The 13035-nt window shown below is 41.4% G+C and overlaps 1 protein-coding gene across 6 annotated transcripts in view; it reads left to right on the top strand.

Moving 5' to 3' along the window:
- vti1a (vesicle transport through interaction with t-SNAREs 1A) overlaps positions 1 to 13035 on the top strand; it is a 197047-nt gene that overhangs the window by 107837 nt on the left and 76175 nt on the right. For 3 of the 6 annotated variants that reach the window (XM_063003028.1, XM_063003027.1, XM_063003029.1), the window contains 2 exons: positions 3655 to 3725; positions 6632 to 6693. In XM_063003028.1, coding sequence (XP_062859098.1) covers positions 3655 to 3725; positions 6632 to 6693 — 133 coding nt within the window. Of the gene's footprint in view, positions 1 to 3654; positions 3726 to 6631; positions 6791 to 13035 lie in introns of those variants that run through there. The other 3 variants (XM_063003030.1, XM_063003031.1, XM_063003032.1) reach the window with 2 other exon arrangements.

The following is a 13035-nucleotide window of genomic DNA, read 5'->3' as shown; positions in this document are numbered from 1 at the left end:
GTTGTTCAGGGTTGGATGAGCCGGACCAGGGATCCTCATAACTGGCAATTATGACCTCTGCTGGCTGATTGATGACACCTGCGCAGGGTTGGGGAATAATGCTGATCAGGGTGTGGCTCTCTGTGCACAAGGCTGATCCGCATATGAACTCACCTCGTGCAGGTGAAAAGATGCAGTCGATACTGCACACGTGTCGGAGGGGGGCGTGTCAGTTGCAAAGCTCCTCAGTAGAGGGTTGGATCGGTAGAGGTAAAGCGTAACATCAGGATAATTGGATACAAGTAGATTAGGGAGAAAATTGGGGGGAAAATAGACTCTTTCTAAAAAGCTGATTCTTACAATTTCTCAGAACCTCGAGCTCTAACACAAGTTTAAAAGTGAAACAGTGAGGAAAATCCAGATAAGCACAGATACATGTGGACGCTTTCAGAGTGGATTTGACAGTTATTCCACGCAAATGCTGATTTGTCTCATAGTTACACTTTTATTATGATTTACCACACTGCCCAAGCCGAGTGCTGAACAAAGCAGCTGTTCATTGGTAAGTTGAAATTAAATAAATTAATAATAATAAAAAAAAGCTGAACACATTGAGTTTAATGTAAACGTTGAGTTTAGGGGTAAAAATTTATCCACGAAGGGTGTCGAGTTTCATAGATCATAGATTTTGAGTTTAGAGGACGTCGAGTTACAAGCTACCACTGTATAAGAATATAAAATCATATAACAAATAACAAAAATGGTGCGATTTATAGACATTATGCGTGCAGTTGTGCACTATGCAAATAAAACAGTACTGTGTGTAAACGTGCATATCAAACAGCACCATTTGCAAGATTTATTGTTTTTCATGGTTACTGTAGGCTCTACGTCCTCGTCTTCGTTAAGTTGCCAGATGCAGGCTGTTTTGTCGTGTTCCCTGAGCAGGCCTGCAGCACACTTGTTCTTTGAATGCTGCACCTGTGTAATGTAATCCAGCCATGAGTGCGTTGTGTACTTACAATTGTTTGGTGTATTTGAAAGGCTTGCTTTGATCTTTGCAAAGATTCCTCACTTCTTTTTCCCCCTTCTTGCATCCAAATGGCTAATGTGGCGTCTACATGTAATATTTTTGTTTTTTTTGGAGGTATGGGGTGGGGGGGGGGGGATTGTTGTTTATTGTTTTCTTTGACCCCGGGGACAGGAATATGCTGGTGACCAGTGACGAGCTTGTCAGATGCCGGCTTGTTCATGTTGTATAAATAATTTTAGACTGGTGACAGATGAGTAGCGTTTAGGAGGAAGATGTTTCCTGAATATTGCATGTGCTGATTAAGTTCAGCCACATGATGCATGTTGGGATATGTTGAAAGTTTAATTGCTTAGTTTCAGTCAGCAGTAGTGGAAGTTTCGCTGTAGTTTCGCTTTGAGGTCCCTAAGGCGTCTTGGCTCTGGGTTCTAATTAGGCTCCCTTCACTGCCCTTGTAGCGTATCACAGTTGAAACTTTGGCTTACCAGCTCCAGTACATGAAACAGATGTTAATAAGTAGAAATGGAACATCTGCCTGACAATCTCAGTTGAGTTTTGTGACCAAAAAATGCCTTTAGTGAAGATGGAATGAAAGTGGTTGGAGACTGGTGGTGTGGCTGAGCGGATGAAGCCAGACGATAGACTACGACTGATGTCACGTTTTAAGAAAACCATATGCTTTTTTTTAAACCAGTTTAGAATTGCTGTCTGGGATGTGCACCAGTATATGTTGTGTCTGTCAGTGTATGGTTTTAAACCACTAGATTGTTTAGTCTGAATGGTAAGCGTTTGACTCCTATATGCCACATAAGCTCTATAATAGATGTCCAGACATCCTCCAAGTTTCACAGTATGAGGAGTGGTGGGGCTCAAACCCTTACAAAATAGCCACGTTAAAGCAGTCAGTAATTCAGTATGACCAATTCTACTCCTAGTTCATGGCTGTATGTTTAATTGAATTAAATGTTTGATGTGAATATGGCTTAATAAGCTGTGCACACTAGTTAGAAGAGGTGGCCACATAGTTTGGCCATTGTGCATTTATGATATTTAATATTTGTTTTTTCTTCAGTCATTTGCCTGTCTGGTTTTTAACCAGCCCAAACACTGCCACATCACCCCACTGCTGCGTTCTCTTCACTGGCTTCCTGTAGCTGCACGCATTCAGTTTAAAACACTGATGCTCGCCTACAAAGCCAAAAATGGACCAGCCCCAAGCTACCTTAGAGGCCTAATCAAACCCCGCTCTGTACCACGCAACCTCTGAGCCACTAGTCTTGCTCGACTTGAGCCTCCACCCAGGACTAAAGGAAGACAAGCATCAAGGCTCTTCTCCTGAGCCTTAGGTTGTGTAAATACAAACTAATTTAGAGTTTGTTGTAGAGCTGGGCGATATGGCCAAAAATGTTATCACAATGAGTTTTTCTATATTGATCAATATCGATTATTATCGCGATAAAAATGTTGGTTACACTGTCACTGTTTTTAAAGAATATAAATCAAATAGTGCTGTTTAAAAATATTTTAATATTTATTATAAGATTATACATGCAACACAGTACGCAAATTCACAAAGCTATGCAAATAGTAAAAAACTGACTTGTTCATACCTTAAATCATGCACTTTCAGGAGGTTTTTGAAGCCCTCTTTCTCCACCGTACTAATATGGATCATGACTGAACCCATGAAATAAGTGACAGCTGCTGTTATGTCATGGTGCCTTTTCGACTTTTTTTCGTACGGGGTAACGGCAGAAAAGCACGCCACAACTGACTGTTGCTTAAAAGAAAGTCCACTGCTTGATGGCCGACTAACGGCACTGCTATATGGCTGGTTAACAACACTTGAACGCTGTTTTATTATACTTTCTGTGTGCTCGACTGGGTGGTATTTTTTTAAATGATAAATTAAATTGGTAGTGTTTCCCGACTGTTAGAACTGAACGGCGACATATTTTGCATTTTAGGGTTAACTGCTCTTTGTCAGAATTAAGAAATATGGAAGTGGCCTGGCCTTTAGTTGGAACAATGTCATCAAAATCAGTCGGCTCACCTTCGCCTTCTCTTTTGCTTTCGGGTTTTTCTCCATTGTTCATCTTACTGTAGCTTGCTTCTGTTTAAGCGCTATTCCTCGTCTCGTGCAATTCAGCGTGCAGCCTGATTGGCTATTGTGCCAGCTTTACGCCTAACCTACGTGCTGCATGATTAGGCTGCTTTTTGTGCTGTTCTGCAGAGGTGAGAAGAAAAAATAGAATCGATAATATGCCCAACGCTTATCATCGTAATCGAGGAAAAGTTCATCGCAATACAAATTGACATCGTTTTATTGCCCAGCTCTAGTTTAATGACTGCAACACTTGAAAAAGTTTTTAGGTTTGCTGCATGTAATAACCCTTTAAGGGATTTGCCTCGTCCTCTTCAGCTAGTATATTTATATATATTTACCTCTAATTTAAATGATATATTTATGTTTAAAGAAAAAAATTGACTAATTAACCGAACCAAATTTGAATGTTCATTTTTTTTGCAAGTGCAGGTAACATTTAGAGCCGTTGGGCAAACTGCAGGTGAACATGATTGGAAATCAAGCCTTTAATCACTTTAATATGTTTAGTTCTCATCTCGTTTTTCTGTTTCTCTTACAGAACAAATAGGACAGGAGATCCTAAACAATCTGCACAGTGATCGAGAGAAGGTCCAAAGATCCCGAGATCGGGTGAGTTTCATGTGCACGTTTTTATTGGTTTGTTTTCACTAATCATGCAACCATTGTGATTTCTGTACCAGAAAAGCATCCTCGCCCAGTTAATAAAAAGGGTTTGTTCTTAGTCCTCTCATCATTTTTGAACAGCACCAGTTAACAACTTGCTAAAACAGGTGCAGAAGGTTAACTGCCAAGTACCACCTGTTCATTCTCCATCCTCAAATCCCCCTCTAATCTTTTTAAATCTTATTTTATTTCTCTGGCTCTCAACTTTCTCTGTTTACTATTCTTCTCTTTTTCGTCTTTCACAAGTTTTCACACTCATCCTTGCACTTGTTCTTTCTATTCGGAAGTGTTATGTCCCAGCCCCCCAGGTGGAGTACGCTCAGTCAGGGGTCTTTCTGATGACTGTTTATGAAGGATGCTTAAAGACCACAACATGGCAGTCGAGCTGCCAGCTCGTTTCAAAGGAAATAAAACATTTTCTTTCGAAAGATCTGCTGTCTGTGGAGGATAGTCCTCTTTCCCTCGAGCCTCCACCGGCCTCTTACACTTTAAAGGAATTTTGTTGGACAAAAAAACAGGAGGAAAGAGAAAAGAAAAACATGATGTGTGGACATCAGATTTAAAGGGCTGTAAACTCTTCTTTGCATAAAAGAACAGATCAAAGAGAATTTGGAGGATTTATTGAATTTAGACTTTTTACATTTTACAATCAAGTCGTTCTTGGAAAAAAAACCCTGCTTGTCTTGGCTGGGTAATGATCATACTGTCTATTTTTTATACCTAGAATTAAGCATCAGCTGACATCTGCTATATTTGTAAATAGTGTTGCTTTAGACATTCCTGTGGCTCTATTTCTGGTCAGACCATATTTTTAATATAATTACTATACTGACACAGACTGTGTGACAGAGAAAGAGACAGATTTAGATAAGACGAGACACTTTCATAACACTGCGTCTTGCACTATTTCGAGAACCAACCCACATTTCCTCTGGTTTAAGAGCCTTACCATTACGTAATGAAGGAATTGACTTATTCATGGCATAAAAATAATAATCGTGAATACTTTTGTGGTGTAGCCATCTAATGCACTAGAACTGTGGTTCTCAACCTGGGGGCTGCGGCCAACTAAGGGGCCTCAGAGAGCCCAGAGGTATAAATAATCAAACGTAATAAAACAGGAAAATCAATGGATTATTGGCATATAGGAGATATTTTGTGATGTCATAAAATTACCTTAAGACTACGTTGGGTCTTTAGAGGTGGGCAAATCAAATATTACTCCATTCTCAAAGTTCAAAAGTCAAAGAATGGGGACTACGAATGAGTCCAGTTCAGTTTGTAGATGCAGATCCTGCTAAGGCAGACCGAGGTGGAGAAGCTCCCACCACCAGTTAAACGATTAAACCCACTGCATCACCCGAAATCAGAAAATACCAAGATATTTACCTTCATTATGGGTTCATGGAATTTCCCATTTGTCATCCTTGCTAAAAGTGTCATATAATAACATAACCTAACTCATGTCAAGGGGGTCCCAGAACATTTTTGTTGAACGATTGGGGGTTAAGAACCACTGCACTAGGACAGAAAGACTTGAATTAGGGGCAGGAAAGACTGGATTGTGATTCACCACTTACTGCTATAACATCAACTCCTACTGTCTAGATAAGCAACCAGCATCAGCAGCAAAGGATTACAGAGAGCAAAGCCTGATCCTCCATGCCAGTAGGACTCTTTTCTTGGACTCTATTGTGTGATAATCTGGCTTTTTTTGGGCAGCATTGGTACCATTCATGCAGTCAAGGTTGCAAGTGCGATTGGCAATTTAAGATGGCTACATTAAAAGTGTTGGGGGGGGGGGGGGGGGACAAATCAGTATTCCTCTGGAATTTGTCCTTTGTATTTAAAATTTTACCTCTGGCTTTGAGAACAATGTACAATGCATACAGGTATGAGTCAGGAATTTCAGCTAATATCCAAATAAGTCACAGATGTATGACCTGACTAGTTTAAGCCAACATGAACACTTTGCTGACTCAAACAATGTCTCTTATGAACTGTGGTGAACCAAAATACATCAGAATTCACAGCACATTAAACCTTGAGGTGAAGGAGGCTACAGGAGGCACAGGCTTACACAGAATGGATGGATAAAGACTGGAAAATTTTCCGACTGACTGTTCCAACTTTTTTCTTATTTGGGGTTGCTTGTATTCCATTTCCTTGCTTGTATTCCATATCTGTAATTTTTTAAAACACTATATCATATCTACAAGTTCTACACAGTTTACCTTGACACCAGTTTCAGTAAATTCACCTGGTGTTTGAGCAGAAGTTGGTAAAATCCTGGGTAAGACACGGTAATAGCTTGTTCCAACCACAAAGCTTTTCTATGGACCCTATGGGGATTAATAACGTGCTGTCTGTTTCGGAGTAACCGTGTTGAATGACAAGCATTTTCCGAAGTATTTCCAAGCCCATGTTGTTCTATTTATTACAGAAGCATGTCAGCTTTTAATGCAGCACCAAATAATTTTTTGATTTTATTTGCGTTTCACTTATTGTCCTTTAACTTAACTTTAACTTTGCAGCATTTAGCAGACGCTTTTATCCAAATAATGACTGAATATAATTCAAGCTATTGAGGTTTAAGGGCCTTGCTCAAAGGTCCAACAGTGGCAACTTGGTGGTGGTGTGGCTTGAACCAGCAACCTTCTGATTACTAGTTCCGTACCTTTACCACTGAGATACATCTGCCATGACCTGCAAATGTCCTAACATTTTTAGACTGAGGGTTTGTCATATTTGGTTAAATATGACTGAAATGTTGGAATAAACAATGCCTAGTTTACACTACACAGTTTTGCAATGCATTAAAACTGCCTGTTTTTTTTTTTTCTTTGTTTCAGTTGAGAGAGACGGATGCTAACTTGGGCAAGAGCTCGCGTATCCTGTCAGGCATTCTAAGAAGGTAAGAGAAGGTAGGGACCTTGTTTCTGCTGTCTCTATACCTGTGGATTACTGGTTTTGTATCATCTGGTGCATTATCCCATCCACACAAACACACACAGTGTAGAAAAACCAGCAGAAATAAAGCGACAGACTAGGATCTGAGAAGATTTATTTATTTATTAAATGTTCTTGCACATTTGGTTCACTTTAAATTGATTCTATTTTTATTGTACGAGGGTTCTTCAAAAAGTTTCCGCACTTTTTAAACTTTATTCATTAGGAATTTTAAAAACAAATGACATAACCTTTCTACATAGTCACCTTCTGATGCATTTTTCCCAGCGTCGTACAGTCGACCCATAAGTTACGAACGGTTTACCATACGAACATTTCGGGTTACGAACGATCTTTTTCAACTTAACGTACGAACAAATTTCGGATTGCGAACAGAAATTCGCGAAATACGTGACATCATGAACAAGTTGACTTCGAGCGTCTCTCTCTCTCTCTATATATATATATATATACAGTGTATCACAAAAGTGAGTACACCCCTCACATTTCTGCAAATATTTCATTATATCTTTTCATGGGACAACACTATAGACATGAAACTTGGATATAACTTAGAGTAGTCAGTGTACAGCGTGTATAGCAGTGTAGATTTACTGTCTTCTGAAAATAACTCAACACACAGCCATTAATGTCTAAATAGCTGGCAACATAAGTGAGTACACCCCACAGTGAACATGTCCAAATTGTGCCCAAATTTGTCGTTGTTCCTCCCTGGTGTCATGTGTCAAGGTCCCAGGTGTAAATGGGGAGCAGGGCTGTTAAATTTGGTGTTTTGGGTACAATTCTCTCATACTGGCCACTGGATATTCAACATGGCACCTCATGGCAAAGAACTCTCTGAGGATGTGAGAAATAGAATTGTTGCTCTCCACAAAGATGGCCTGGGCTATAAGAAGATTGCTAACACCCTGAAACTGAGCTACAGCATGGTGGCCAAGGTCATACAGCGGTTTTCCAGGACAGGTTCCACTCGGAACAGGCTTCGCCAGGGTCAACCAAAGAAGTTGAGTCCACGTGTTCGGCGTCATATCCAGAGGTTGGCTTTAAAAAATAGACACATGAGTGCTGCCAGCATTGCTGCAGAGGTTGAAGAAGTGGGAGGTCAGCCTGTCAGTGCTCAGACCATACGCCGCACACTGCATCAACTCGGTCTGCATGGTCGTCATCCCAGAAGGAAGCTGACGCACAAGAAAGCCAGCAAACAGTTTGCTGAAAACAAGCAGTCCAAGAACATGGATTACTGGAATGCCCTGTGGTCTGACGAGACCAAGATAAACTTGTTTGGCTCAGATGGTGTCCAGCATGTGTGGCGGCGCCCTGGTGAGAAGTACCAAGACAACTGTATCTTGCCTACAGTCAAGCATGGTGGTGGTAGCATCATGGTCTTGGGCTGCATGAGTGTTGCTGGCACTGGGGAGCTGCAGTTCATTGAGGGAAACATGAATTCCAACATGTACTGTGACATTCTGAAACAGAGCATGATCCCCTCCCTTCGAAAACTGGGCCTCATGGCAGTTTTCCAACAGGATAACGACCCCAAACACAACCTCCAAGATGACAACTGCCTTGCTGAGGAAGCTGAAGGTAAAGGTGATGGACTAAACCCAATTGAGCATCTGTGGCGCTTCCTCAAGTGGAAGGTGGAGGGGTTCAAGGTGTCTAACATCCACCAGCTCCGTGATGTCATCATGGAGGAGTGGAAGAGGATTCCAGTAGCAATCTGTGCAGCTCTGGTGAATTCCATGCCCAGGAGGGTTAAGGCAGTGCTGGATAATAATGGTGGTCACACAAAATATTGACACTTTGGGCACAATTTGGACATGTTCACTGTGGGGTGTACTCACTTATGTTGCCAGCCATTTAGACATTAATGGCTGTGTGTTGAGTTATTTTCAGAAGACAGTAAATCTACACTGCTATACAAGCTGTACACTGACTACTCTAAGTTATATCCAAGTTTCATGTCTATAGTGTTGTCCCATGAAAAGATATAATGAAATATTTGCAGAAATGTGAGGGGTGTACTCACTTTTGTGATACACTGTATATATATATACAGTGTATCACAAAAGTGAGTACATCCCTCACATTTCTGCAAATATTTCATTATATCTTTTCATGAGACAACACTATAGACATGAAACTTGGATATAACTTAGAGTAGTCAGTGTACAACTTGTATAGCAGTGTAGATTTACTGTCTTCTGAAAATAACCCAACACACAGCCATTAATGTCTAAATAGCTGGCAACATAAGTGAGTACACCCCACAGTGAACATGTCCAAATTGTGCCCAAATGTGTCGTTGTCCCTCCCTGGTGTCATGTGTCAAGGTCCCAGGTGTAAATGGGGAGCAGGGCTGTTAAATTTGGTGTTTTGGGTACAATTCTCTCATACTGGCCACTGGATATTCAACATGGCACCTCATGGCAAAGAACTCTCAGAGGATGTGAGAAATAGAATTGTTGCTCTCCACAAAGATGGCCTGGGCTATAAGAAGATTGCTAACACCCTGAAACTGAGCTACAGCATGGTGGCCAAGGTCATACAGCGGTTTTCCAGGACAGGTTCCACTCGGAACAGGCTTCGCCAGGGTCGACCAAAGAAGTTGAGTCCACGTGTTCGGCGTCATATCCAGAGGTTGGCTTTAAAAAATAGACACATGAGTGCTGCCAGCATTGCTGCAGAGGTTGAAGACGTGGGAGGTCAGCCTGTCAGTGCTCAGACCATACGCCGCACACTGCATCAACTCGGTCTGCATGGTCGTCATCCCAGAAGGAAGCTGACGCACAAGAAAGCCCGCAAACAGTTTGCTGAAGACAAGCAGTCCAAGAACATGGATTACTGGAATGCCCTGTGGTCTGACGAGAGCAAGATAAACTTGTTTGGCTCAGATGGTGTCCAGCATGTGTGGCGGCACCCTGGTGAGAAGTACCAAGACAACTGTATCTTGCCTACAGTCAAGCATGGTGGTGGTAGCATCATGGTCTTGGGCTGCATGAGTGTTGCTGGCACTGGGGAGCTGCAGTTCATTGAGGGAAACATGAATTCCAACATGTACTGTGACATTCTGAAACAGAGCATGATCCCCTCCCTTCGAAAACTGGGCCTCATGGCAGTTTTCCAACAGGATAACGACCCCAAACACAACCTCCAAGATGACAACTGCCTTGCTGAGGAAGCTGAAGGTAAAGGTGATGGACTAAACCCAATTGAGCACCTGTGGCGCATCCTCAAGTGGAAGGTGGAGGAGTTCAAGGTGTCTAACATCCACCAGCTCCGTGATGTCATCATGGAGGAGTGGAAGAGGATTCCAGTAGCAACCTGTGCAGCTCTGGTGAATTCCATGCCCAGGAGGGTTAAGGCAGTGCTGGATAATAATGGTGGTCACACAAAATATTGACACTTTGGGCACAATTTGGACATGTTCACTGTGGGGTGTACTCACTTATGTTGCCAGCCATTTAGACATTAATGGCTGTGTGTTGAGTTATTTTCAGAAGACAGTAAATCTACACTGCTATACAAGTTGTACACTGACTACTCTAAGTTATATCCAAGTTTCATGTCTATAGTGTTGTCCCATGAAAAGATATAATGAAATATTTGCAGAAATGTGAGGGGTGTACTCACTTTTGTGATACACTGTATATACAGTGTATCACAAAAGTGAGTACACCCCTCACATTTCTGCAGATATTTAAGTATATCTTTTCATGGGACAACACTGACAAAATGACACTTTGACACAATGAAAAGTAGTCTGTGTGCAGCTTATATAACAGTGTAAATTTATTCTTCCCTCAAAGTAACTCAATATACAGCCATTAATGTCTAAACCACCGGCAACAAAAGTGAGTACACCCCTAAGAGACTACACCCCTAAATGTCCAAATTGAGCACTGCTTGTCATTTTCCCTCCAAAATGTCATGTGATTTGTTAGTGTTACTAGGTCTCAGGTGTGCATAGGGAGCAGGTGTGTTCAATTTAGTAGTACAGCTCTCACACTCTCTCATACTGGTCACTGAAAGTTCCAACATGGCACCTCATGGCAAAGAACTCTCTGAGGATCTTAAAAGACGAATTGTTGCGCTACATGAAGATGGCCAAGGCTACAAGAAGATTGCCAACACCCTGAAACTGAGCTGCAGCACAGTGGCCAAGATCATCCAGCGTTTTAAAAGAGCAGGGTCCACTCAGAACAGACCTCGCGTTGGTCGTCCAAAGAAGCTGAGTGCACGTGCTCAGCGTCACATCCAACTGCTGTGTTTGAAAGATAGGCGCAGGAGTGCTGTCAGCATTGCTGCAGAGATTGAAAAGGTGGGGGGTCAGCCTGTCAGTGCTCAGACCATACGCCGCACACTACATCAAATTGGTCTGCATGGCTGTCACCCCAGAAGGAAGCCTCTTCTGAAGTCTCTACACAAGAAAGCCCGCAAACAGTTTGCTGAAGACATGTCAACAAAGGACATGGATTACTGGAACCATGTCCTATGGTCTGATGAGACCAAGATTAATTTGTTTGGTTCAGATGGTCTCAAGCATGTGTGGCGGCAATCAGGTGAGGAGTACAAAGATAAGTGTGTCATGCCTACAGTCAAGCATGGTGGTGGGAATGCCATGGTCTGGGGCTGCATGAGTGCAGCAGGTGTTGGGGAGTTACATTTCATTGAGGGACACATGAACTCCAATATGTACTGTGAAATACTGAAGCAGAGCATGATCCCCTCCCTCCGGAAACTGGGTCGCAGGGCAGTGTTCCAGCATGATAATGACCCCAAACACACCTCTAAGACGACCACTGCTTTATTGAAGAGGCTGAGGGTAAAGGTGATGGACTGGCCAAGCATGTCTCCAGACCTAAACCCAATAGAACATCTTTGGGGCATCCTCAAGCGGAAGGTGGAGGAGCGCAAAGTCTCGAATATCCGCCAGCTCCGTGATGTCGTCATGGAGGAGTGGAAAAGCATTCCAGTGGCAACCTGTGAAGCTCTGGTAAACTCCATGCCCAGAAGAGTTAAGGCAGTTATGGGAAATAATGGTGGCCACACAAAATATTGACACTTCAGGAACTTTCACTAAGGGGTGTACTCACTTTTGTTGCCGGTGGTTTAGACATTAATGGCTGTATATTGAGTTATTTTGAGGGAAGAATAAATTTACACTGTTATATAAGCTGCACACAGACTACTTTTCATTGTGTCAAAGTGTCATTTTGTCAGTGTTGTCCCATGAAAAGATATACTTAAATATCTGCAGAAATGTGAGGGGTGTACTCACTTTTGTGATACACTGTATATATATCTTTTTTTTTTTTTTTTTTTTTTTTTTATACAGTGAGCGAACATTCAGACAGCGGACGGTGTTTTTTCAGTGTTTTCGTTATAATTTGTCAAATTCAATATTAAAATGGACCCAAAGAATGTGCAGAGGAAGTGCAGTGGTGAGAAAATGAACAAATCACTATTTGTTGTTGTATAATTACTCCTGCCAGTAGCTGTCACTGTGTATCAGACAGAGGGGACAGTGAGGGAGAGAGAAGAAGGAAATCGCTGAGTAAAGTATTCTTTCTTTTGTGCAATTATACCTACAAAATACAACACTACTGAAATAAAGAAGGAAATAATAGAGAAATATGAGACTTATTGTTGTTTCTGGTAGATACATTTTATAAAAAAAAAAAGAAGGAAATGTATTATGGTGTATGGTACAGCACACGTACTGTAGTGAAATGTGGTGTGTGTTTTATGTACAGTATTACTGTGTATTATTGTTTATTATTGTTTATTACAGGAATGTATATTCTATAATTTAAGATTTAAGGGAAAATATACTTGTATTTATAACAAAAAAGGGGATGGTTTGGAAGGTCTGGCACGGATTAATTCTGTTTACATGATTTCTTATGGGAAAAATAGGTTAAACTAACAAACATTTTGACTTAAGAACAGCCCTTTGGAACCAATTAAATTCGTAAGTCAAGGGTCCACTGTACCAACTGTTTAATGCCATCAGCAAAAAATGTTTTTGGTTCAGCTTGTAGCCACTGATGCACCACTGCTTTCACATCATCATCATCATCATCATCACATGAAAATCTTCTTTCCCTTAAAGCTTTTTTAAGTGGTCCAAAAAGGTGGAAATCAGATGACGCTAAATCTGGACTATAAGCGTCTCTCAGTCTCGCCGACACGACCAATTACTACTCCTCCCGTCCTCACCGCTTCCAACCAAAATATAAAAACTTTTTGAAGATCCCTCGTATTTTAAGTTGTACTAATTACT

The sequence above is a fragment of the Trichomycterus rosablanca genome, chromosome 10, assembly GCF_030014385.1.
Source record: "Trichomycterus rosablanca isolate fTriRos1 chromosome 10, fTriRos1.hap1, whole genome shotgun sequence".
NCBI lineage: Eukaryota > Metazoa > Chordata > Actinopteri > Siluriformes > Trichomycteridae > Trichomycterus > Trichomycterus rosablanca.
The sequence above is the reverse complement of the archived record's forward strand: the minus strand, read 5'-3'. Positions and strand labels throughout refer to the sequence as shown.